At 36.8% G+C, this 27,949-nt stretch overlaps 1 protein-coding gene across 2 annotated transcripts; it reads left to right on the top strand.

Moving 5' to 3' along the window:
• Positions 1 to 412: 412 nt before the first annotated feature.
• Positions 413 to 27,949, top strand: RGS17 (regulator of G protein signaling 17; the record flags this gene model as incomplete). 2 transcript variants are annotated; one of them, XM_079550217.1, is made up of 4 exons in its annotated part: positions 413 to 531; positions 21,432 to 21,509; positions 24,895 to 25,129; positions 27,761 to 27,949. In XM_079550217.1, 4 exons carry the CDS (start codon positions 413 to 415, stop codon positions 27,947 to 27,949), a joined length of 621 nt encoding a protein of 206 aa, XP_079406343.1. The 2 variants fall into 2 exon arrangements, with proteins under 2 accessions (XP_079406343.1, XP_079406342.1); XM_079550216.1 differs by having other exon boundaries at positions 21,420 to 21,509.

The following is a 27,949-nucleotide window of genomic DNA, read 5'->3' as shown; positions in this document are numbered from 1 at the left end:
AGTGAATAACCATCTTGCCAAAACTTTAGTACCATGGAAAAAGCTCTGATATTCATATTGTAATGAACAGCTCAGACTCTAGCAAGTGCTACCCAAGCTGTGTAACTTGGTGTTCAGCGGAGTGTAGCAGTTCTTTTAGTCCATCTGAAGTGATAAGAACAGATGTGATTGAAAGGCACAGTAGCATAAACTTATCACTGAAATGTGGTCTTCTGGAAACTGCTTTTCTGACAGAACTATGACCTGGATAGCAGAGTTGATGCTCACATGCTTCTGTTACCACAAGCTGTGAGAATTAATAAAATTAGAGGATATTATAGAAATGTGAATGTACTTTATGACGGTCTATAGTAATTCTGTACATCTCTTATGTCTGTGTTCTTATAGCCGCTTGGGCACTGAAGTAGCTGAAATGAGAAAGAGGCAGCAGTCACAAAATGAAGGAACATCAGCTGTGTCTCAAGCACCTGGAAACCAAAGGCCCAACAACACATGTTGCTTTTGTTGGTGCTGTTGCTGCAGCTGTTCATGGTATGTCCTGTAGTATATTTGGTTCCATATCCACAACAGGTAAACAATGAGGATGGCAAGTGCCAAGAACTGGGAGCATGCAAACTTTTGGGAGAGGATTGCTGCCAAGAGGCACAATTCAACATTTTACACAAACACACACAAAAAAACCCACATTAAATCATTCCCTAATTTGGCTGGACATCTTGTGAGGGGGAAGAGGAGAGAATAGTAAATTCAAGCTGTATTTACCCTACGTAAATCATTCTAAATGATAAAAAATCCATTAAAAAGCTAATATATGTGAGACTTCATACTGAATATTTTATATTTTGCATTCAAAATATGCAAGTTTTTTTTTTCTATCTTTATTTTCTGCTATTCCTTTTTTATATTGTAGTTCTCTGCATTCAGGAGGGAAAAAGGGAGGCCTGCATTACCAGTTAGTTGTTAAATAATTTATAATTTGGAAATTTGGAATCACAGGATTTAAATTCTACTTCTACCAGTGACTGGTATGTCAAAATTTTAGTGGAAAAAAAGGCTCAGGAATTATGTTTGCTTGTCTATTGCTGAACAAAGAATTGGCTTGGAAAGTCAAAGAATTAAACACAGTTTAAGAAATAGCCTTAAATTCTCAGTGTCTTGAGAGACATCAAGTCTTTACTTCTTACTGTTGTGAACATTTAATGTTGACAGATAAATTAATTCACTTGCACTGCTGCTCAGGGCCTGTGCATCCTATTACCTATGCAATTCAGTCTCTTTGGAGTGACCATTCCTCTGTGTATCTATATTATTTTCACTTGAAACAGCCCTCTTCCTCTAATATAAAATCAGAGCCTATTTGCTCCCAGTACATTTACATTTACAACATGTACAAGTAGATATTTGGAACAAAGATGAGCAAATACTCATGCTTTCATCAAGATATTTTGTTGTGTGTTAATTCCATACAGCAAAAAGGTAGAAGTGCTTTAATGGAAAGAAAAGGAAGAATGTTTTGCTTCTGTTGTTTTCTGCTTTGTGTTAAGTTTAGCTGTACTGTTACAGACCAAAAGTCCATTGAGCTCAGCATCTTACCTCAAGAAGTGACCCAAGGAGGCTAGATGGGAAGGGTAAAAGAAGTGAACATCCACCTCCTTGTCCTTATCCCAGCAAAGCTCGCAACTTCTGGGAATCAACAACTTAACGACTTCGTAACCCAGAAGTTTTATTGCCCTTGATGAATTATCCTTCATTAATTTTTTCTATGTTCTGAAGTGACTTCCTGAACTCGCCTAAAATTTTGGCATTTCAGGTTTTCCTTACCAATATATTCTACTTTTGACCTGTGCTCTGTATCATCAGTTAATTCCTTTTTTTTTTTTTTTTATCTACTATGAAATAATTTCATTTGATTCTTCTTTGCTATGATTCTGAGGAACAGGAAATAATTTTATTCCTAATGATCATTTTTTAAAATGTTCTGTTGTATCCCCTTTCATCTATCTTTTCTTCCATAGTCTTATCTATAATCTGTGGTACAGAAATTGACCCGGTTCTTTATACTTATCTATTTGCTGTCTATCCACCTACCTCATGTCTTTCTGCGTACATTTCCTATTCTACTGTCTCCCATTTGACATGTGACCAGAATTTTTGCAGTAGTGTAGATAAGAGTACAAAAAATGCTTTTGCTGTAACACAGCAATTTTTTGTTTGCTCTAGTTTTTTTATTGTTCCTAACATCTTGTTTGCTTTTTAATCATCCCTAAAATTACACTTTCATAGAATCATCCATCATGACTGCAAAATCCCTTTATTGAATAAAATAGAATTCAACCTTGTGCATGTATAGCTAGGGTTGGATTTTGCCTTACATACTGGAACACGAAAGATCGTAAAAGCATGTCTAGATTCTAAAATTTATAAACATTTGGTTATATTTTTTAAGCATGCTACAACTCAAGAACCCTTATTTGACAAATGTACTGTTTTGAAGCTTTCATGAGTTCTGTTACCCTTGAACTGCCTCTGCTACTGGGAATGCAATACCATTAAATATTTGAATGGATTATGCATACTAACCCTAAGAGCGTTTATTGCTTTAAAATATAGGATGTCCTTTCAGCTGCTTTGGTAACTGTTTCTGCTGTTGATATCCTATCTTTCAGGAGTTCAGGGGGAGTTGAGTGCTAGTTTGTTGTTGGGTTGGTTGGTTTGGTTTTGATAACATACATTAGTTTGAAAATGCAGAAATCCTGTCAATTTAAACTAATTTTTTGGATTAAGTCAAAACAATTAGTCAAATTGGATAATGACATTGCTTTTATTTTCTAAAATCAAAAAGATAAAATAGATAATCTCTTTCCCAATTCTGTCTACTATGATTCTATAGAGTAAACCCCAGAAGAGGGGAGATAGGACAAAACTTTGAAAAAGGCAATATGAAATGTTTCAGAATCAGAGTTAAAGCAAATTGGTTCTAGTTCCAAATTTGTTTGGTAAATGTGAACAATCCACGTGGTGTACAGATTACTGTTCTTTCTCCATCAACTTGCCTTAATAAAATAGAAAAAAAGTACAAAACAAACTTTGTTAGTCATTTGTTATACAGGTGATTCTCAATAGGTAATTCACCACAGTTACAATATAAGAAGTTTAATCAATCATTGTAACAGCTTCTCTGGGCCTATTGTAATTACTTGCTTTCTCTAGTTCCACAAGTATTTTGAGTAACCTGAATTTCTCTAGATACCAATCTGGAAGTGTAGCTGGGTTCACTAATGGTGATGATAATGCCCTTGCTGTCAGTATCAAGATAAGAAGGCTTTTCTTCTGTTTTTCCTTCAGCTTCTTTGGCTGTGGACAACTCTTATATCAATATTCTTCAGTGCTTCAACTTCCTCACTATTCACAGAAATGTGGGGAGAAGGGAGGCAGTTTATAGCAAGAATCATTCACTTATATCTATTTGAAAAGTTAGTCCAACAGTTTGTATCTCCATACAAATCACTGCAATTCTAAAAGTGTCTTCTGTAAATCATGTGATGTTTGTTTCCTTTTTTTCCCTACCCTGTGTTAAAATCAGAATAGACATTAAGTCTTCTGTTTGCATAACAGTATAGGCAAATATTGGCACCTTTGTTTGAGGAAATAATACCTTGCCTAATAGAGCAAGCAACAGTTTGGATCCAGAAACTTTCAGCACATCTTTTTATAAACAGTTTCCTCTCATAATTCCTTCTTAAAGGTAACAAGCAATTGGACCACACTACCATTTTTGTTAGTTAGCCCCACAGGCAACTGAAACTTGCCCTTCCTTCCTTCCCTCCAAGTGGGTTGGGAAGAGAATTGGAAAGGTGAAAGGGATAAAATTTGTGGGTTAATTGCAGTTTAATAAGTAAAGCAGAGCTGCTTACACAAGCATAGTAAAACAAGGAATTCATTCACTCCTTCCCATGGGCAGGCAGATGCTCAGTCATTTCCAGAAAAGCAGGGCTCATCATGCATAACACCAGAAAGATGAACATCTCCCTTCTTCCTTCTTTCCCCCAGTTTCTTTGCCATATGACATCATATGTAATGCGATACCATTTTGGTCATTTGGGGTCAGCTGTCATGGCTGGATCTCCTCCCAACTTATTGTGCACCCACAGCTTACTTGCTGGTGTGACAGTTCAAGAAACAGAGAAGACCTTGACCTTGCTAGTGTAAGCACTGTTCAACAACAACTAAAATTTTGGTATGTTTTCAACACTGTTCTGTCCACAAATCCTGAACACAGCAACATACCAGCTACTTTGAAGATAACCAGCTCCATCTTAGATAGACCTAGTAAATCCATTGTCACAGATAATTGTCAGTAGAATAAGTTGCTCCATTTACAGAGCAGATCTGATCATTAAGGTTTGCTCACATTGGCCAGATGGAGATAAGCAGACTCTTTAAGATGGCATTTAATTGTTATAGGCATGGTCGGAATGTTGCTCAACTAGATTAAGCTTTGAGCTGGTACCTTAGTGTCAGTAGCTAAGGTACATCCTTAATGGAGATAGTACAGTGTTTATAAAGTCATCAACAAGAAAAGGTTATCCAATCAATTGAGGCAAATATTTCCCTCTGGAGGTCCTCCTGTAACGCATTTCTCTCTGTTGATCAGATGTAGACTTTAGGTGTTTGCTTCAGAAAGGCTGCCTCATTAAAGCATCGAGAATTTTAGTACAAATCTCACCCTGTGTCTTAAACCCTACAAAACACCATTCCCATAAAGAAGAAAAGATTTCTTCACTAGGCATAATTGATTTAGGTAGTTTAAGAGTGGCAAAATTTGCCATAGCTCTCCTAGAAGGACTGTATAATTTTCTCAACTGCGCTGTCTCCAGAGAGCTAAACTATTAGTATTTAGTGCTATGGATTTAGTATTTAGTGCTATGGACTGCTTTGAGCTCAGCCCAGTGAATGAAGGGTGGAAGCCCATTATTTCACCCTCTTTAGTGATTTGCCAGTTCTCAGAAACTCAAGGCACTAAAATGGGGACATTGTGTATTTTTATTTTGCTCCCTCTTTTGTTTCTCACCTAGACAAGGAAATACAGCTGTTTGTCCTCTTCATTTCATAAGGTGCTCAATGAATTTCAAAGCTTTGAAACACTCATACCTGGTAATCTCTCTCTTCTTTCACCACACACAGGAAGGTTCAGGAGATGTCCAGCATCTGCCCTGCAAGAGACTTTTTCAATGCAGGAGCCTGGGAACATCAAAAAGCTTCCTTGGAATAAGTGAAGCTTATCACACAACCATACCTGGTTCTGTAGCTTGTTTCAGAGGTCTGAGCTGCAAAGTCTTTTCCTTAAAAAGAGCCATTAAAGCAGTTGCTGAGGGCTCTTGTGGAAGAGGTGCTCATATGCCTAACAGTCTCTGAGCTGTGCCCGCAGAAAAGTTATGGCTGCCATTTGACTTCTTGTGACCCTTTTGTAACTGGTTTCCCACACACAAGAGATCTCAAAGAAGATAGGGTATTTGCCAGCTTGGAAGAAAACAGGAGTTACTGTTGGCTAGAAACCTTCCCCTTCTAGCTCTTAAAACTTGCCCATAACTTCTGTGGGTTAGATCTGTAACTTCTTCCTGAAGGCTTTGCTACAGAAACATTTTTCTTTATTAAAGGGAACATTTTCCTTGCATGGGTTTAGTAGTTGACTTAGAACTACAAAAAGATATTTGTCACTTATGCCATGAATGCAAGGTGGCAGATGCAGTTTTAAGGACTTATTTTAAATTATATTAATATATTTTTTTCTCTATGGGGTTCAATGTTTTCTTCCTTCCAACTAATAGACAGCATGAATGGTACTCTAAGTAAAATAAAATAAATGAATAAATGAATAAAATCCTTCACATCTCTAGTACTTTGAGATGAATAATAGATTTCCAGCATGTTCAGCGTTTAGTTTGCTATTGAAAAATTAAGTCTAAGCTTTGCATGACTCTATACAAGGTAATCCTTGGGGTTATAGTTGTTGCTGCTTCATTTTGTTTAACTATGGTAGAAAGACTGTAGGGGAAGGAAATAAAAGCAAACAACAACAGCAACAAAAACTCCCGGCAATTTAATGCATTAAATTATACCCACATGTTCTGAAAGATGTGGAAAACAAAATCCGTATTCTGCTTCTGTCTGCAGCAGTTTTATGCCAGGAGCAAACTGGAGGGGGTGGGAGGGACATGACGGGCTGGTACACCAAGGCTTCGGGGTTTTGTTTAAGCTTTTAGCAGGGAAAAAAAAAAATCTTTATATTTGAAGCAAAAAGCACTCATTTTGAAGAACATTTTTTGCTTTTTTTTTTTTTTTTTTAATGTATCTAATTTTTAAATTCTTCTTTTCCTCCCTGAATGCATAGGCTAACATATCTCAAACAGATGTACTCTACTCTCTGCATTCTATTTTCTTTTTTTTTTTTCCAAAACATCAGAGCTGAGAAAAGCAAATGTATAAAGGTGCACTGGGAATTAGTGTACACTGCAGAACATGAGAGTGTAGATTACTGCACTCTATTTTACGGAAACAGGTGTCATCTTTTAAAGTATTTAACAGAAAAAAAATGTTTCACTCTAAGTGTTTTTATTCTTTCAAATATTCCAGGACTTCCTTCAGTTTTTATAATTTGTGGTTACAGAGGTAAAAAATGAAAACATTCCCCTTCTCTCATGGAGTATAATTTATCTTGAGGGATAGTGGGCTTAACTTGCTTGGGAACTTGTGCTTTGTGCCTCTATGGGCAGCCTAGCTTGCTTTGCCCCAGGTTATCACATTGCAGTGGGCAGCACTGGTGCTTCCTGAGGATAAAAGCACTAGGTTTCCTGACAGGTAGAATTTAACGCTGGAAAAAATCCATTACATAACCTGTCACACACAGTATAAAGCAATATTTTAGAAAACTGGTTTTAAATCACCTTGTCTTTAAGTCCACTGATCCTGAGTGGCAAGGCCATGAGAGAAAGCTGCCCTGCAGACATTTCTTTTGTCACAGGAATGCACCATGGGGTGAGCTTGGGGCAAAGACTTAAATGCATAGTGCTCAGAAATGAGCCTCTCAGTGATCCTTCAGCTACTTTAAAATAAGAAATCTAAATTCTTAGCATTTGGAAAAACAAGCAGAAGACACTCTAAAAATAAATAGCTTGTCAAGTGTTCTTTTCATACTTTTGTAGACTGTGTTAGTAAGTAAAGCATTTCTTTTATCTTTAAAGCAAAAGAAAGAGATGATCTCTAGAGCTAAAACATCAGGGAGGAGAATCCTGTATTCCTAAAGAGTATGATATTTAATAGGCTCTCTCTTCTTTATAATTGAGACAGGGCCCTTCCTGCAACTCTGTGAAGCGGATGCGAAATGATACTGTTTGAAAGAGGGGAGCGTTTTTCTTCTACATGAATAATGCCACAAAGTGCAGACATATGACAGAGGGGTTTTCAGGTATGCTAACGGCAGCAAATTTCTCCAATACATTTTTTTCCTGCATCCACTTCTAGAGAGTAACATTCCTCTGCAAGAAATCAAAAGACCAGCAGCAAACAAAAAAGACAGCAGAAATAAAATTTACAAAGTAGAATTGAATGTAAAATCATCTAAAGGAGGTTAAAAATTCAGCAGTAAAATCTTATGAGAACCTGCCTCTGTCACTTTGGAGCCCTGTTCTAAAATGCCCAAGTTTGTCTTATCTCCCCTAGTCAAAAAGTAGTCTAGAAATCCCTATTTTCAATACCATCCATTGTCTTTTGTCTTTCTGCGTGTTCTTCTCAGTCCCCTGACATCTACCTCCAAAGACCACTGCAGAATGCCTTGTGCAGCTCTGGACCAGTCAGTGGCTCACAGCAAAAACAAGTCTCATAGGTCACTTGCTACAGAGGTGCAGAATCATTGCTGTGATGAGACACATAAAGTAAATCTGAGTCAAGAACTTCTATAGGATAAAGCATTAAGCTACACACTGCATGTATTTTGGCAAATGTTTGCAAAGGGATAGTCACTAAGATGCTGCTGGTCTACTATAAAATCATAGCGGAAGCATAAAGATATGTAAGGCATCGCACTGAAGTTCAGCACATAAAAATTATTCTAAATTAGTTTTCAGTCAGGAACCCTGGTTTGAAAAAACCTTTACCATCATAACTGAGTCTAACTCCATGTGTTAAGAGTTTCTATTTTCAAAGGTATTATGTTCCTCACCATTACAAAATAGAAGTCTAATCTGAGGAACAGAGCTGTAGCTTATCATGGCTCTCAAGCCAGTGATAGAATTCTCATTAACATCAAAACCAGTACTGGGCTCTCTTCAACAAGCACCACAGTGTCAGGATTAGATTCTTAATATTTTAAACTGTGAAGTTTATTTCATATTGAGAAATAGAGGCTCAAGTATTTAGTAGCATTTTACCTGTCTGTGCTAACACAAGCGGGTTAGAGAAGGGGTAGAACATAACCATAATATATTAGTAACTTTTTAATAAATTTCTCCAACTTCACAAACCAAATGCATATATTTTCATGTATAATACTGCTAAGATTATTCAAAAAGCAGAGTCTAACTGCATATAAATAGTCCTATTTCATGAAAATAATTCTGCAAAGAAAATTGGAATGCAAGAAAAAAAAAATCAGAACCACAATCTTCCTAACTGAAGAATAAATACATGCTCAGAAGGGATTTGGGATTACACAAGGCTCATTTTAATTCAGCCATACATAAGATGCTGACAGTAGCTCCTTAGAAGGAGAACGCAGACTAAATCTAGTTAACTTTAGAAAATGATCTTGATTTTGTCCTGGCACAGAGTGCAGGGTGTATTCAGGGACACCTGCTATGAGGAGAATAGGGGGAGAGGAGGCAGTGGCTGAATCACCATCAGTGGGCTACAGCAATTTGATGAGGCTCTTTCAGAGATGGATAGCTTCAGAACATCAGCATCTTGGCTCTCCCTTGCCACTCATACCCATTTCCCACCTGCCTGAGCCCAAATGCTGTTCACCCTGATAATGTCTGCAGATTGTGAGCTGAAGGAGGATTCATAATGTCAGGACAGATTTTCTGTCACTGATACATAGCTTGACTGTTGCTGTGAGAAAAAAAAAAAAAAAAAAAAAAAGAAAAATAAGAAAAGAAAAAACAACCCATAATAAAGACAAGAGTGCTGAGGATGCTTGAGTCCAGTTTGTGCTACAGTTTGAATGATTTTCAGCTGTTAGGAGTTCGGAGCTTTTGACATCTCCCCAGATGGGGATCAGTCTTCTTTTCTTTCACTCTCACTCTTGTTTTTCCCTTTCTTGAAAACTGGACAATAATGTATTTACTCAAGAAGGCATTAACTTAGGAGTCTATGGAAGACAGAAATGAAGATGTGGATCAAAATGGGTCTGACATCAAAATCTGAGCTCAACTGAGGCATGTTCATAGACGGTGTCATTTTAAAGGATCAAAAGTAACCTTGCAAATTCTCAGAACTTCTATCATCATGCAGTGTAAGAAGGACTTGAATATTTAAAAAATGCAGAACAACAACAACAAAATCTTATTTAAATTAAAAACACTGGCTGCATCTGTGTTAGCAAACTAAAGGAGGCCAGCATATAGTAGGAGTCCAGGCAATCATATGGTACTGTTAAACTGTTAAAAGTTGTTAACTCCTTGGTGAACTTCTGGCACAGTTTCAGCCACCTGTCACAGGTGCAGAAACCAACCCTGTTTTGGGTATAGGCTTTATGGACTAGAGACACGGGGTGCCAGTCAGCTTCAGGGCCAGAAAACTTTCCCAGCCCAGGAAGAATAAATGCAGTCTGCAGTTTCAAGCTGAAAGAGGAAAAAAATAGGCTACTTAAATCTGTTAGTAGCAAAACTTCCATCTTCTGAAGGCTTATTTTTTAACCATGTATCATTCCAAATCGGTTTAAAATGTCAGTTAAAACAGGAATAAATGCCTAGTGCTTTTAAGGGAAAAAATGAGAGAATGTATTATGGAAATAAGACTGCACCCCTAGCAGATAACACTTACGTGATGGAGATCCTCTCAGTAGAAAGTGGGTCAGATATTCATTATGGGAGGCAGAAAGGCAAGATGAGAATCTTCTCTAGTCATTCATGATAGCTCCATAGCATGCATATACCATGCATATTGGTCTAGATGGCAACTCCAATTTTGCTGAAGGAGCTGATTTACGGCCTGATACCAGCAAGTGCTGAGCATGTGCTTTGGAGTCTTCATAGATATCTTCAATTCCTTTTGATATCCATGTTGAAAGTGCTTTTCAGCTCATGGCCTTGTCTAACAATTTGAAAACCATCTGTTAATGCCCATGCTAGGATGTTAAATGGAAGATCTCTATCTTACTTGGCCCAAGTTAATTTCATCTGATAAAGTGTTCATAAACATCATGGTAGGAATTATGCTTTCCGAACATGTAAAGCCCTCTTTAAATGAGGAACTTCGCAACACCTTTTAAAAGGTATGAATTTAGTATGAATGCTCCCATGTATCTTCTCCCATTTGAAAATGAACACTAAATCTTCAATTCTTGACTGTTTCTGCTATTCTCATTTCTTTAAGAACAATCAAAACTGCTATGGAAATCAAGACTCCATAGGTCCATTTATCTCAATAAACTGAGACAATTAGGCTTGCTTGCTACAGGATTGGAGGTCTTTTATTCATCCAGTTACATTTTCAAATAATATATGTAATTTCTATTTCTTCGAACACTAGGCAACTGTCACTTTTCATTTTCGTAAATATATGAAGGAATTGCTTGCAAAATAGCTGTAGCCAAGAGTACAGATAATGTAGATTCACTAGTAATTGGATATATCTATTGTACAGGACAGAATGTGAATGGTAATCTTATTCAGAAGGAAGGAAAGAAACTGACAGCCAAGCTAGTGATCTGTTGGGTGACCTGACAAGAAAAATACAAGCTGATGTTGAATTCAGCCTAAAGCTGAAACTAGCCCTACTGTAACAAAACAAACCAGAGTAATTCCATTACGAATCAATGGCAAGATAACTTATTAATATTATAGCAAAGTATTTCTTACCTATACAGAAAATACATTCTGTAAGTGAGACAAAAAAAAAAAAAAAAAAGAAGAATTAACCTAGATGAGACTCAAAGTTTCCAAAAGATGTAATACCTTCTGGTGTGGCTATCATTATGAAAAAGTAATCTAGCCTCCTTGCAGTGGAATCTAACATAGCATATTTTTCTTACAGATTTTCAGAATAACAAAATACTTCTGAGAAAAAAATAGCAAGTTTAGGAAAGTCAGACTGCTCTAAGTCACCAGTTCTTTCCTCTCTTGACAGTAACAGTGAAAGTCTAAGTTTGAGGGAGATACTGTCCTTTATTTCCGGAGTTCAAGTACAGTGCACGCTGGTAGATTCCATCTGCTTTTGGATGCCTGCTGAGCTGCAGTGTCTGTAGCCAGGTAGATTAAATCAGTCACACAAGGAGAGAGGAGAAAAGCAAGTTCAGCAAGCCTTGGCTTTCTGAAAGGCTGTCCATTAAAAGGACAAGTCTACTTTCACATGCCCTTTAGCCTTCATTTATTCTCACTGGCCTTGAGAACATTTCCCTCTTCCATCCAGAAAAAATAAGACATTCCAAAATGTAAATATTGTTACATTTTTTTACATAGCCCCTAAGTATATTTTCAGTTGCAGTCTTTCTGTAAATGCAATTCTAATAAATATGATGTTTTTGGCACTGGTGGTCATGCTTGGAGTGCAGTGCTCAGTTCTTGGCTTCCCAGTGCAAGAGAGACACAGAGCTGCTGGAGAGAGTCCAGTGAAGGACCACTGAAATCATTATAGGACTGGAGCATCTTTTCTCCGAGGGAAAGCTGAGGGAGTAGGGGCTGTACACAAAGACCTAAAGGGAGGGTACAAAAAAGACGGAGACAGGATCTTTTCAGTGGTATCCATGCCAGCAGAAGAGGCAATGGGAACAAACTGGAATACAGGAAATTCCAGCCAAACACCAGGAAACACTTCCTTACTGTGCAGATGGTGGAGCACTGGGACATGCTGGTCAGAGAAGCTGTGCTGTCTCCTCCTTGGAGATCTCCAAACTCTGCCTGGACATGGCCCCGGTCACCCTGCTCTGGGTGTCCCTTCTTGAGCAGGGGTTGGGTCAGGTCCCAGCCAGCCTCAGCCAGTCTGTGATATTTTGATTTTGGCTTGAGTGGGCAAAAACTAATCCCAGATTTTGAATGTTTGCAAAACAGTTGTTGTTGTGGATATATATATATATATATATATATATATGTGGGTATCTCAGGAGAATGTCCCTTCTGCTAAGGTTCATTTCTCCACTGCTAAGCTGCTTCTTCACATTTTCTAAAAGAGGAAAGTCAGTTGAAAAATTGCATCAGTGATCAAATTGCAAATATCTGTCTGCGATGGAAGATACATCAACACTTGAATTATTGATTCTACAAGGTCTTGCTTTCAAATTCTTCTTTGGGTTCAAAAGGAAAATGCAGAATTTGGACAAATTTGAAAGCTTGTCTGCCAAATTTACAGAGTTCAACTTTTATGGAAAATACAGCAGGATGATATAGCTCATGGCATTGAAAAGAGTCTGTTAGTCCAGCTGTCCCTTAAGAAGAGAAGAGATTACCGTATTATAGATCTGTTCCATTTAAAATCGTTAAATATGTTAGAGAGTAGAGTAGAACACTGCAGATTTGTTAAAACCTTCTTTATGCTTTACTGAGCCCCTATGACTTACTTTAGCTTAGCATTCATATTTCAGTAAGGATAATTTACTTTCACAGAGGCATGTGGCATGCAATTTAATAACCTTATATAATGATCTTACATAAACTCAAAAATCTTGTCCAAGACTTCTCATTAACAAAGAGATTATTATACTCTTAAGCACTAGATCATTTGGGTTTAATTCTGCTTTTACTTGGGCTGAGGAGTAGTACAACACAAATAAGAATATCCGAACAGAGCTAAATGCCTTAACTGATCAGAGTCTAATACAGTGAGATGATCCAGATAGTTTAAACATTAATTTTCTCTGATCTCATTTTTCTATTATGGTTTGTAGTCACATCTGTAATGACTTTGACCAATTACCCTGAATCCAGCACAATATTAAGGAGCCACTGCTTTTGAAAAGCAAATAGCAATTCAGCCTGCTCTCCCCCACATTCAAAGCATGTCAGAAACGTACAGTCTCAGATAAACAGAGAAGTTTCTTATTTATCAGGAGGAAGTTAACGGTTCTGAATTACAGTAGGATTAATTTTGTCATCATCCTATGAACAAAATAATCTGCAGACCTTAGTTCAGATTTTCACAATGAAGAAAGGTAAGACCCCCTGACCTGCCTTAATCTGCCATGTTTTTAAAGTGTTTTTTTAAACTCTCACATTTCTCATAGGACTAGAAGCTAGCTCTTCACACAGAAAAGTCCAAAGTGCAAATGCAGCAGTATGGAACAAGTACAGAAGAATTGTCAGCAATTCCTTATCACATCTTCATTACTGCTGCAGTGTAGGTGTTAGAAACACTGCAACAAACAGAACAACATACTAGAGTGTGTAGGCACAGGATTTTTTGACCACATCTGTTTACTCCTGTCTCCACATTTCACAGCTATACATACCATCAGTGCCACTCATCTAGTTCAGGTAAGTAACAGTATTAAAAAGGAAAAAAAGATCAGAAAAAAATTAGGTTTTGTTGTGTTTCGGAATTTTGATGCTTTAAGATATTGCTCTTCAAGCTTCTCTCCACATTGCTTAGCATAAACATGATTCTGAATGAAAGGTGAAAAAGTATTTGCAGGAGAGATAGTAAACTAATAAATCTGAAGTATTTTGAAGTTAAGAGTTGTACCTTCTGGATTTTCTGGTTAATTGTTTTCTTACTAGAAAATAACTTATAATCAGAAATCTTACTGGGGAGAACATCTGCTATGACAGAATGTAACTTTTTGAGTTTTCTAAAGTTAAGCTATTTAATAAAGCTAAGCACAATATTTCATTTAAATATATCTTGGATCTTATTACCTGGAAATAAATATAAGCAGTTAAAATAACAGTTACTAACAATGAATGAAACCAAAACTATAGGTTGTTTTACTGCATAATCAGAGCATTGATTTTAAAAGCATCAAACAAATCACAAAATTTGAGGAGTCTGAAATTTTTTCAGAAACACCGTTCTGTGGGAAATCTGGTGTTTAAAATTGAATTCAGAACTCTAAGTGTCTTTGACTGTCAAATTTGTATCCAACACAAACTTGTTTGCAGTCATCTGCTTTCTCTACCACATCACAGCAGAAGGGTCTGTGAAATAACTTCTGTACTCATTAGCAAAAATCAGAGCAGGAAATTTCCACCTTAAGCTCCCCATTGGCCTACAGGATTTACAGTATGCAGAAAGATTCATATGGGAGCCAGAAGACTGCCTGCATTTACAATTACTGGATCTTGAGCACTCAGCTTTTCAGTTGAAAGGACATTCACAGCACATGTAAGTGCTCAACTGTCTGTTACACATTGTTTCTCAGCTCTGTGCTCTTCAAAAAAAGAGATGGGAAAAGGGGAAAATTCTGAAGTACACCACATTACAATGCAGAAAACTGAATTGAAAAGAAATAATACCACCAAGGAAAACTGGAAAGGGAGAAATTGAATGTGTCCCAGCCATTGGAAGAAACAAAGTGTCTGTTTTTATTATCTGTCTCATTTTTATTTTACCTTTTGTGATCTAGGAGAAAAAAAAAAAAATCAGAAGCCAGTTATCATCTAGTTATCATTGTGGCTTTTATGGTTGCAGGTCAGAGTGATGTGATCACAGAAAAAGCTGACCACGTGAGCTGGAAGGTTTATGAGTACACATTCTTTCCACCTTCTGAAGCTTTAAAATACTGGAGGATTTTTAGCTGCAACATAAAATCTCCAGGATGCTAAACTTGCAAATACTTGCTTTATTTAAAAACAGAAGAAGCCAAAACAGAATGTTTTCATTTTTTTTCTTACATGAAGTAAACCTTGCAGACATTTTTTTAATACATTTTTTAGCTGAGTCCAAGGTGGACTCCAGGTTTGTTTCCTTTTTTTTTTTTCTTGTAGAAACAATTTGGATTATAAATGTCTCTTGCACAATTTTTTCATGTAGCGCAAATGTTACTCTGGCACTTAGGAAACTTAGCACCACAGGTACCTGGACCTTTTGAAATGACATTCTAGTTTCAGTGGAAGCTTCCAAGTAGGCTGATTATAGCCTTATAGCCTTATGGTAATTATTGGCTTTTCCCCAGCAGGCATCCTTCCTATGACAGTCTACTAAATATACTCTCCATCATTTAGTTTTAAACATGAGACAGTTCACTGCCTCCAAGAGGGATGTAGCTATTTTTACACTAGGATTCTAACATGTTTTCAACAAAATTTTACATCCTGTATTTCTTCACTGAATTCAGTGAAGATCTGTTAATCTTATTAAAGAATTAGAATGGACAAAAACTGTACGACAAATGCATTATTTTATTTTATTTTTTAATCTGTTTCACCTTTGCAACGAAGATGATGATGTTCTGTTGAATCAGATAAGGTCAGATTCTGATCACCTTAAGTAAGTGATTCCCAAGGCTCTTGACTGCTATTTCCCCTTCAAAGATTCTCACAGGCAACCAATGAAAATATATTGAAATACCAAATTTGCAGTTTTTACTGGTTCACATCTTTCAGTGAGCTAAATATTCATAACTTACGCTGACCTTGTCACCAGGATCTCTGCTCTAGACCACCACACATGCCAGACTTTAACACTACTAATTTGGTGAAGGTTGCTCTGCACTTATAAGATTTGCATATATTAAAATTACAACAATCTAAGTGATTTAGTCTGTCTTTCTATTCTTATTGACAAAGTTGGATATTAGGAAAAAATTCTTTTCAGAAAAATCAGTGAAGTATTGGAACAGGCTGAGCAGGCAATTGGTGAAGTTACTGTCCCTGTTCAATAAAAAGGGGTAAATGTCACAGTGAGTGAGATGATCTTATAAGAATCTGCAATATGTGGTTTTGAAGTCTGATGCATCCCCTTTCTCTCTATTACAGCCAGTAGCACACAAGATATAATGTAACCTGAGCCTATGAAAATATCTACTGCAAGACTTCACTTCTTCATAAAAAATATTACTCTAGTTGAAGTTTTTTTCTTATTCATTTATTGTAACAAAAATGAACCCTTGGAAGCATCCTTCACTCAGCTAGCAATTAAAAAAAAAAGTTATCTTTGGATGATATTGCTCAGGTAAAATTTGTATTTGATGGATGCCTATTTTTACAACATTAGATGTGAGATAGAAGATAGCATTACTGACTAGACTCTGCCTAAGTAATTTTGAGATTGACATAGCTGTGTTGTTCTTTACAAATGGATCATGAAGATATTGCTGTTATTTCTCATCATTATTAATGTATACAATATAGCAAATTCACACTCTGGTCGTAAGCACAGCCATGCCTTCAATGCCTTCAGGCTTCAGTTTCCATCTACTAGAAAAACAAGGTGTCGGAAAGAAAAAATTCTGTTTCATAAAGAAATTAAAGAGTGCCAGTATAGTTGTCTGCTTTAGTGCTACACAGCATCACAGGGCAACATCTATCTCTGACTTCCACTGGATCATGCTGCAGCACAGAATCACACAGAATCACAGAATTGTAGGGGTTGGAAGGGACCTCCAGAGATCATCGAGTGCAACCCCCCTGCCAAAGCAGGTTCCCTACAGCAGGTCGCACAAGTAGGCGTCCAGGCAAGACGAATATCTTCAGAGAAGGAGACTCCACAACCGCCCTGGGCAGCCTGTTCCAGTGCTCCGTCACCCTCACCATAAAGAAGTTCTTGCACACATTTGTGCGGGACTTCCTATGCTGCAGCACATGAACAGAGCTGTGCAAACAGCTGATTTTTCAGTGACCAAAGTATTGAACCAAAGTGTTGAAGAAAGTCTGATCAAGGTGATCCACAACCAAAAATAACAGGAGATACCAGTCTGAACTTCTTCTCCATCTAAATTAAAAATGGGAAAAATATGTTTCTGTTCATATAACATATTTTATGTCAGATGCTTATAATAGAAGTAAAGGAATCAAAGATCTGGAGATGAAGCTAAAAAATTCAGCAAAAGAATAAACTAAAAACTTCAACAAACAACTAGGAATTGAACAAAGATCTCCTGAATAGCAACTCAATAGCCTACCACACGTCCCGGTTTGATTTCTACTGCATATCTTCATGGCAGCACAGTAAAGGCTACTAAGGGTATGGGCTTTCATCGTGACAGTGTTTTCAGTGCCAGAAAAGTTTTGGTTCATTAGTTTGTTGCAAAAATGTTGTGATAATACACTGCATATGATGCATATAATGAGTAAATAGTAACTGTTGGTAGCCATACACATCTAATATCAGCCTTAGCATCTGTCACTATGGAAGTTTTCTTGCCATAACAGCAATTTCACTGATTCACTAGATATAGGCACTAATGTGTGCCACACTGAGCTTTGGGAAGCAATGAAGAATTATTAATATACTAGATACACAGTAAATGGAAGATGAGGTCCAGCATCTAAATAATTCTTAGTTTCCTATTGACAGTAGAGGTAAGTGCAGCAGCAGGGAAGCTAGGCAACTTTTAATGTTCTACCCATGGATGGAAATGCCTTGAGGACAGGTAATGAGATCTTTGCTCTTAGCTTGGCTTTTATTACTTACCATACATCAATGGGCTCATGATTTAGTGAAATAATTATTCAACAGAACAACTGTTCAATTGCTGAACATGAATATGAACAGGTGAATAATCCCAATAGTTTAACCTTATATGTGGTTATGTTTTCAATTTGTATACTTCTTCAATCTGTCTCTGTTCAAAAACATTTTTACTTACAAAGTTTCTAAAGTAGCACAATACAAAGGCACTGACTTCAAACAGAAATTACTCACAATGATACATCTGCAGAAGTTAAAACATGTACTGCTTTTATAAAAGTCAGGAACCCAAGATATATTTGAAAGCTACATAAAGATCAGGTCACCTGGGCTTACTGAAATAATTCTTTCCACACTCTCCAGAGCAATAAAACAAGCATAAAATTGGGTAAAAGACACCTTCCAAAGGAACAGAAAACAAACCATTGCTTGTGCTTTCTACTTATTCTCTTCCTTTAGACATCTCAAATTTTCACTTTTTAAGGCCTCATTAGTTTTGTTTTAGTTTTATCATGGACATTTTAGGTCTCTAAATTCTAAAGATATCTGTTGGATATACTATAAATAATAACAGACACCGTGTAAGTTATTTTAAAACAGATGTGTTAAAATAACTAAAACACCTTCCTTTTATTTGACTACTTTTTTTATAAGATAAATCAACTATTTCCTCTTCTTAAATCCTTAAATATCCAAGATCATTTTTTAATCTCTATCCTGTTACTTTTAATATTTAGTTACTATGCTAGACAGCATAATTCTTCTGCTATAGTCAGCTAGCTTCCATGATGGAACTGTGTGTGAAGGATATGCAGAGTGCCTTTCCCACTGAGGACTGCTTGAATTCCACAGGGGAATGTGAGCAGATGGGCTATTTTCAACTGAAGATAGCAACTTAGCAAATAACAATGCCATGTTGTCATTTTGATGTGAAAGGTAGCAGTGTGTTACTGTGAGTAGTATTATTTAAGGGCTGCTTTCAAGTTAGCTTTACAGACATAAATGTGTAAATATTTAATTTTTTTTCTAAGCAAACACAAACCAGTTCCTTGAGTGGAAACAGAACATGTCTGAATTGAATGTACTACTGAGTTAAAATGATGGTTTCTTTCACAGGAAAAACATATCAAAAGAAATGTATCCGATGGAACTCCAGTCTTGACAGATGTAGATAAATAGGAATTAAAATACAGGACTAGTGGTTGTCACTGGAAACATAACTCAGAATTTAGTCCGTGGTGTATTATAAATTTAGCACAGTTTTAGCTACAATACCTGAATTTGAAAAATTGCTCCAACCAAATATAACACCTCTTTAGAGTCTTCCCTGTTTCACAGCACTGTCTAACCAACCTTTGGCCTTCAGTGTAAATGCTGAGATAAAGGAATCAGATCCATCTACCAGAAAACTGTATTATGCATTCTGGACCCACTATCTGAACTTTTTACCAACATGTAACCCTACAGACAATCCAGATGCACAAGACTGTTCCATTACTCCTGTGATAAAAAGTACAATGAGGTCAACGTGGATTTCCTGTCTATTTATCTATTTTTCTTTCTTGTTTACCACTCACTACTTGTCTTCCCCTTTCATCCACCCATATTGGTTTTCCAAAGTTTTGCAGAGATTCTGCATGAGCACAACAATCAGCATCTGACCCCAGATATCAAATTAAATTAGGAGGGTAGATTTACTGCTCTCACATGAGTCACACTCTACTTCCAGTAAGACTCTGCATTCAAACCTTGAGATAAGTCTACTGTGCAGTAGCAACAATCATCTCAGCACAGTTTAGCTGCTGTTTATGTGATAGGAGAAGGAAAACAGGCAGCCACTTCTAAGACTCAAGTAAACACCCTGTTACATTCCCAAAGAACACAAGCTGTTTCCTGCTTCCTTCCACTGTCTCTCTTTTCCAGGGACTAAAGGACTGACAGTTCTTCCAACCCAGCAGAAAACACAAATGAGGCTCTACTGGAGACTGCAAAGGAGGGAGTGAGAGTAGCTTTGTGACTTCTCTGCTTTTCTCTCAGCCCTACTTTGCGCTCCACCGAGACACAAAGTGAACCCTAAGCAGTTACATGTCTGGACTTAAAGATTACAAGACAGAAAGCAAATGGCTCCTTTTGCTCTCCTTCTATATATGGAACTCCCATCGCTTTCCATGGGTGCTCCCTTTATAGACAGACAAACATCAGGTCAGAGGAGATCGAAGAGCTTTTTACCTGCCAATCCCAGAGTTCAGGATGTGTTGTTTCTCCTGCAGCAGTTGATGACATCCTAAAACCTTAGCAGCACTGGAGCTGCATTCCTACGCTGTAACAGGGGAAGCAGGACCAAAGGCCTGAACTAAGGTCTTGGCAGGTAAGTGAAGGAACAGCAAGCATCAAACAGCTTTATTTAGAAGTTTACATCTTTGTAATGTTTAAGTCTTAATATGTGCTCTGCTTTACCTGGGAGCTTAAACTGACAATTTTCAAAAAGTAGTTGAGATCACCCATTAACTCTGCCAGATGCTTGAAAACATATTGATAAAACTCAGAAATGCAAGGGTGCTAGAAGAAAAGTCATTTGTACTAAAAATGTCCCAAAGTTGGGATTTTTTAGAACTGAGTGCAAATTACTCTGATTAATGCAGGATGGAAAGCTTTACAGTATCAGCATACTTTTGCATATCTCTGCTTAGAATGATTGAGAGCATCACTGTATGATAGAACCTAGATATTAAAAATTAGAGCATCCTTGGGTCTGAGAGGGAGAATTTTTTTTTGCTTGGCTGCTTGTTTTCTCTCAATTGAACACCTGGGGAATACCCAGTTAAGGGAAGTTACCTTCTTACTACTTTCCACTTCTTAAGCTTTATTATTGGAACCACGGTTCCTATATGAATACGTAAGTTATTCAAAATGCACATTATTTCAGTAATCATTAGGGACTGTATTTTTTCTCTGTCAGTACCATGGTACAGAACACGCATAGAGAGCATTCATAGAAAAGTGATGCAAATTACCAGCTCAAAATCGGCAACAACAAAACAAGAAACACCTCATATTAAGGAAGTCTCTCTTCTTGTAAGATTTGCTTCTAATAACATGAGGACAACAGAAGCCTTTCATTTGAAAGGATGGAAACTTTTATATTTTGGAATGAAAAAGAAATTTGAATTAGATGAAATTGTAAGGAAATGCCACATGTTAAGTTCTGTATCCAAGCCATCTACTGACTCCATATCCAAGAGACAAAAAAGGACTTCATAAAGAACGGGTGGAATAGCAATATCTCATCAGTTCAGATATTCTTATCCCCCTTATCCTTATTGTTACTAACATTATTCACGATTTACTAAGTAAACTCACTCCAAACATGATCTCTGACTTTTTGTCCAACTTTCAGTGGATAAACTGTCAGTTTAAAAAAAAATCATACATTCTAATAACACATGTTAATTAATATTCACCATTATTACAGGAAAAAATTGTTGTCGAAAAATTTCTCTCCAAAAGTTGGGTATAAATTTTAGGGGTAAGAGTGAAAAATTACATTTGAAATATGTTTATATCTTTTGAAAGTTTGCATTATTGTAGTCGTTGTTTTAAACTAACATTCTCTAGACAAAATAAAGTGTTGTACTACATTGCAGCCTCACTGTTAGGAATGAAGATAGAGGAGACAATGCAGGAAGGCCAACACATACAACCAAAATGGAAAGCATCCAAGTTATTGAAGAATGGTAAGTTGCTGAAACTTTGTTCAGTTAATTTTTTTTTTAATTTACCTGTAACTAATTTGCCTTGTGTTTTTTAGACTTCTAAAATGATTCAAAATCATTTTACATTATCATGTAATGCTAACAGTGCCTTACTGACAGTTTCATATTTATGAGTACAAAGCAATGGAGAGAAACAGAAGATGTGTGAAAACAGTTAAATTGATCCATGGGCCTCTGCTGTTTGTGGAATTGTTTTCTTCTACTTACCCAGTCAAGAAGGAAAAATAACTTGGGCAAAAGTGTATTTTACAGTCAGAATTTTTAACATGCTTAATTTTTGTACATCAGCTTGGTTTATGGTTTTACATGAATTGCCTAAGGAAACACACATCTTGAGAGACAGGCATACATATTCTGAAAGTCTGAGATTCTGTTTCTGTTTGAAGGTTGTGCAAATATTTGTTGTGTTGGGAAAAAAGCTGAACTTGTGGCTTTAAGTTCTTTAATCCCATAAAAAGTAAATTAAAACTTAATTCAGGAGGATATGATTGAATCTAAAAGCAACACAAACAAAATATCTCAGTACCACCATTGTTTTTCATGTTTTGAAAGGATAAATAAAAACTTCCACAAAATACAAAAGCACTATAGACTTCTCCCCTTACTGACAGAGAACATGTAGTGAACTGACTTGACAGATTTTTTTTCTTTATATGAGAATGTCTTAATTGTTTATATCCTCCAGTTGTTTTATGCTGAACTTTAGTGCAGTTGAGCACCCTGGAATTCAGGTCACCTGCAAAGAATTTACAGAAGCACTCCATCATGATGAATCTGTTTACTTCATGACATTCCCTGCTGGGATTAAATGTTTCGCAGATTTTAACGCTGCAGCTTTGTAGCTTTGCTATGCAAAGGAAGTACAAAGCTTAGTGAAAGAGCTCACTAATGGTCCAGATCTTGAATTCTGGGGAGTTTATCAACATCATTGTTGGTGTTAGGCAGAAGAAAGGAAGACTGAATGGTCTGTCAGTGGAATATTAAGAGTGCAGGGGTGTGGCTTCACATGAAGAAGTCGTGGTTAATTCAAAACTGTGAATTAACAGCTCCCTGCCTTCAGAGATTTGCCTTCTGTGCTGTCCTTCTGCTCCCTCCTCTTCTGCCTCCCCACCACTAACTGTACCCCAGCTGATACTTATCTGAGCTGATTCAGCTCAAAAGAAAGAGGTGGAGGTAGCAGGTAAAGAGATTGTTTAGGTAAAAATTAATCCTAAATAATTTAATTCACCTCGACCATGTTATAAAACTGCATCTTGCATAACTTAAGGTACTGGAGAAACCAGTAACTCTAGATCATAACATAGGCTAGCTGAATTTAGTCTATGGCAAAACCTATAGTTTCCTATCGACTGCTAGTGAAACTTATATGAACTTATTAGGTAAAATTCAAACAAGGGCCAAGTATAACCTCAGCAGTGCAGCTGCTCACAGATCCACTTCAAAGGCTTTGGGGGTAAAGAGAAGTATTTATACCTTGTTTTGTCTATACCAGCTCTTAAGTTAATAGGTTCTGCAGAAACTGCCAGTTTTTGTTGCAAAAAATGGAGGAAGTGTGAGCAGAAGGGTGCAAGGACTGCAGAATGGCCCTTGTCCTGTCCTCAGTGTCCCATTTTATATGATGTACTCCAGTTGTAACAGACTGGCGCTGCTCTCAGCACACATCAGGCCTGTTCTGTGTGTCATGGCTATACCTGAGCAGCAGGTGAGAGAACATCCATAGGTTTAAATATCCTATCTCAGTGCTAACCTCTTCTTTCATGTACCTAGGAACAAGGAACATTTAGACACTGCCCTGGTGCATTATTTAGGCTGCCTTTCATGTCTAACAAATTTAAGACTTCAACAAAGGAGTTTTCTCCTATTTCCCAAGATCAAGATAAGTTATTTAGACATAAATGAGACTTAGTTTATCAAATTGGAGATTCTGCATGATTCTCTTTTTAAGCTAATCTAGTTGTATACCACAGGGCTGTTATTCACAAATCTCCTTAGGAAACTGGCATTTTGGAGGGGAAACAGGAAATCAGTTTTTAATGAAATGATATACCTTACAGATGTTTTACATCTTAATAGATGAAACTCGATCAAAATGGCCTTATTCTGTATTTTTTCATGTATTTTTATATTCATCCAATTGCAGTAAAGATATTTTCCAAACTGATAACTAGGCAACATGGATTGCTTGCCAGCTCCACCCTTTCCGGCAGGTTCATTTCACTTTCCTCAGAGAGAGGACTTTTCACCATAAAATCTGCATGTTTATACTTTTTTGTTTTGCTGTTTAGTTTAAATGTTAAATCCTTTCTCATTTATTAGATCTTTTAGTCTGCCAAAAAAGTGTCATAAATAGCTTCCTGACACCCACTCTGTCTTGCGTGCAGACTACCAGTTGAAAAATGAACTTAAAATTGTATGGACAAATGTCACTTATTGTGCAACATGATTACAAAGACAGTGTTAACAGCAGACTGTAAAATTCTTGTGTTGTATTCTATCAGGAATGGGAGGATGAGCACTCAAAGTGTGAAACCATGCTTAGCTGTTGTTAAGTAACTTGAGTATGACCTTCTCAGACTTTTCATTTGTACCTTATGGATTGGTGGCAAAGACTGGTCTTCTGTTCATTCACTCTTCCTGTGCATCCGCTGTTATGAGCTGTAAATAGCCTCCTTCAGAAAATGGGAATAAGGATTTTTTCCCATTTCTTCTCTCTCCAGTTTTGCCAGAAACATCCATCACATCTTGTGCCAGTAAATCATCATTCAGGTCAATAGCACAAGAGAGAAGCTTAGCAACCCTTAGGTACAAGCACAGAGAAATATGCTAATTTATAAGCTCTCTGAATTACTATTTTGTTGGCCCTCATTAGTATGCTCCTGACTGCCGAGAACCTTTTGTTTTTCCCGTCTTTGCTGAACCAAATTGTGTGGCAGGCAGAGATTGGTCAAATCTTATCAGAAGCAGGCAGAGACATGAGGTGTCCCTCAAGCCTGACAGGACAGAGAACCTACTGTCAGCTGCCTGAATTCACATATCCTTTAACTGCAGAGCAGGAATTCACTTCTGTCACTGGATTTTTCTTTAGTCTGATAGTGAACAACACAAGTAGAAAACTTGCAGAAAGCCAAGTGCATGTCTCTTAATATTAAACACATTTAGTGGGCTATTGAGATAATGAATGAGCAAGTGAAGAGTGAACAAATTTCTCCTGTCACTGCTGAAGCCTTGTTGATTCTGGTTTTCACTTTGGACTGAAGTGCAGCAGAAAGGATAAATTTTGGACAAATGTATGAAAACACTGTTACAAAAATAGAAACATATTTGTAATGATATTTTGCTTTTGCAGCCAAAACCCTACTGCAGATGAAATTTTGTCTTGGGCTCAGAATTTTGACAAGATGATGAAAACACCAGCTGGGAGGAACCTTTTTAGAGAGTTTCTTCGAACAGAGTATAGTGAAGAGAACCTGCTTTTCTGGCTTGCATGTGAAGATCTAAAGAAGGAACAGAACAAGAAAGTTATTGAAGAAAAAGCAAGACTTATATATGAAGATTACATTTCTATACTTTCACCAAAAGAGGTAAAGCCGTAAATGTTTGATTGGCTTCTCCTATTCCATAGCAGACATGCTAAATCTGGATTGCCAGAAAGGGTCGAAAAGTCTGCCTGATCTGTCAGATGAGAGCAATTCTCAGTATAGGAGATTAAATGAGAAAGAGAGGGATGGAACAAGTGCTGACATAAGGACTGAGCTGTTTAGAATCACTGGCCACAACTCCTCAAAGCTCTCTGTACAAGAGGAATGAAAGGGAAATTCCAGAAACAGAAGGGTGAGAAACAGGAAAGCTTCTTTAGTAATGCAACTTGCCTGCCAAAGACACGAAGTACATCATGAAAATGGATTTCTGGAGAAATGACGCCAAAATATTCAGCAACATATGACAAATAAAATAATATTTAACATGGTATTTAAATCATGGAATAGATTCACAATTAGTGTCTTGTACAACACAGGGGGATATAAGTCAGAATAATAACAGATTTATCTGGTGCAACAGCTGTCTGGGGAAAGAAGCAAAATTTATTTTGGTTATTCCTAGATACAATCAAATAGTCTAAGAATTGTGATCACATATTTCCTCTAATGAAAAGTGTGATAATATCCAGGAAATTATAAACAGTTTTCTTCAGTCCTCCAACTGAAATGATTTTCAAATGGAGTGGAGTAAAAGCATCAAATCACAGTTTGGAACAGACAAATATGTAGATATACAAAAGACAGATAAATAAATATGCAGGCATTGTAGAAGAGTTTCTTAGGCTATGTCACGTTTAGCAACTCTTCTTTGTTTCTGTGTGTGTTAATTTATGCTTACTTGTGGACCTTGCTTGCTACATTTTACCTTTGTACTGTTTTTAGTAATAATTTGCAATTTCATCCTTATGAAGGAAACCCACAGCCATTTAAAACTCCCTTACATTCTCTGTGAAATAGTGTATGTTTTAACTTTGAAGTGAGATAACTGCAAGTACAGCAAGCTGCTGTATTTCTGACAGTATATATGTGTATCTAGTATACATATATTTACTATATGCCCTGTTGTCTTCCAAAGCCAATAGGAACCAGCAGCTAAGACTAAAAAACTCTTTTTGGACTTAGGATTTAAGAAAACTGCTCACAAACTTCATTCCCTGTACACACAAGGATGTCATCAACCCAACTGCTCCTGCCCCTACTGGAAACCATATGAAGCAAATGAGAACAGTTTGCAATGCTTTAGATCAGAATGGGAGCTTTAAAGTTCTCAGTCATTCCAGCATCCTATTCCAGATGAAACTTTGGCATAGGACCTGAAATATTCAGCCTTGTTCAGTGATGAAATCACTGAGGCAGGATGTGCTAAACAAATACCTTGTACACATCTATGTACCAAAGAGATAACTTTAATAATTGCAATTAGTATTGCCATATGGCTTTAGTGAGTCACTGAAAAACTACAATGTGAATTAAGAGATCCATAATTAATTTGTTTCATTCTATAATGGCAATTAATTTTTACAGTATTCAATAGCAAAGAAACACCACTATCCTGCCAAATGTGAGCTTTCTTGTCTGAGCCATTTTGCTTGGTAATGAGGAATCAATTGGCTAGCCTCATGAACTGGTCTCGCTAAGATATGTGCCTGCATGTGCATGTCAGAGGGAAGCAATTGCTTAAATCTTAATGTGTATTTTCCTCATAATCAAGTTTAAATCATAGTAGCTTAGCTCATCCTTGCTCAGTATTTCTATAGTAGGTGTTCTATTGTTTTACTTAGATGAGAAAACCCTTGCTGGTTCCAGTGCTGGTCCCTGCTATAGCCATTCTGCTTAATCCAGAAAGCACTAATTTTATTGTTTGCAGAGCATTTTCTTACTACATTTTTTTTACTAGAGCTTAATAAGCTGTATATCCACTCCAACTTCTAAATGATAATCTAAAATCATCTGTGCATTCTTCCCAAGCATAATATGCCATTTTCTGACTAGGAAATTAAATCAGAAGTTAAAACTGAAACTTTCTAACAACTTCAGTGTGGACACATGACAACCTGTAAGTATAAATTCCCAGACGAAAAGAAGAGCAAATCTGAAATATCTAATATTAATGGGGAGATTAATTAAAAAAAAAAAAAAAATCTGGCTAACTTGTGAGTTATAAGTGTAGCAAATGAAAAAAAAAATGGAAAAAAAATAGTCTGTGACACATTCAGAGGAGAATGCTGAATAGGAAGCTTCTACATATTGAAGCACTACTGATCAGAAAAAACAACAACAACATTTCAGCTCTCCAAAAAAGGGTCATTCAACATTCCTTTTGAGAAATATTTCTAAATATGTAAAAAGTAAAATGTTTCAATGTATAATAACTTATTTTGGGAAATCCAGGTTACTGCAAAACTTTATTTAGTAGCACTGTATTGTTAAATAGAGGTATTTCATCTTACAGCTATTAAGATAGATGCAAAGACCACGTCAAAACTGAAATAAAGTCAATCATCTGAGTTTGAAATCACGTGTGTGCATTTTAGAACAGTGGCTCTGAAAGTCAGAATATACCTTGAATAAAGCAATGAACCTGACATGTTCAATGAACCATATGAAATAAAGAGATTTATACAACCTTTCCAACATTACTATATAATATCCATCTGTTCTCGTCTTCTTCAGGTTAGTCTTGACTCCCGGGTGAGAGAAGTGATCAACAGAAACTTGCTGGATCCCAGTCCTCATATGTATGAAGATGCCCAACTCCAGATATACACCTTAATGCATAGAGACTCTTTCCCAAGGTTCTTGAACTCTCAAATTTATAAGTCTCTTGTTGAAAGTATTACAGGCTCTACTTCTGAAACTTAG

The sequence above is a fragment of the Tetrao urogallus genome (assembly GCF_951394365.1).
Source record: "Tetrao urogallus genome assembly, chromosome: 2".
Classification (NCBI taxonomy): domain Eukaryota; kingdom Metazoa; phylum Chordata; class Aves; order Galliformes; family Phasianidae; genus Tetrao; species Tetrao urogallus.
Note: the sequence above shows the minus strand (reverse complement) of the source record. Positions and strands in the feature narration are given on the sequence as shown.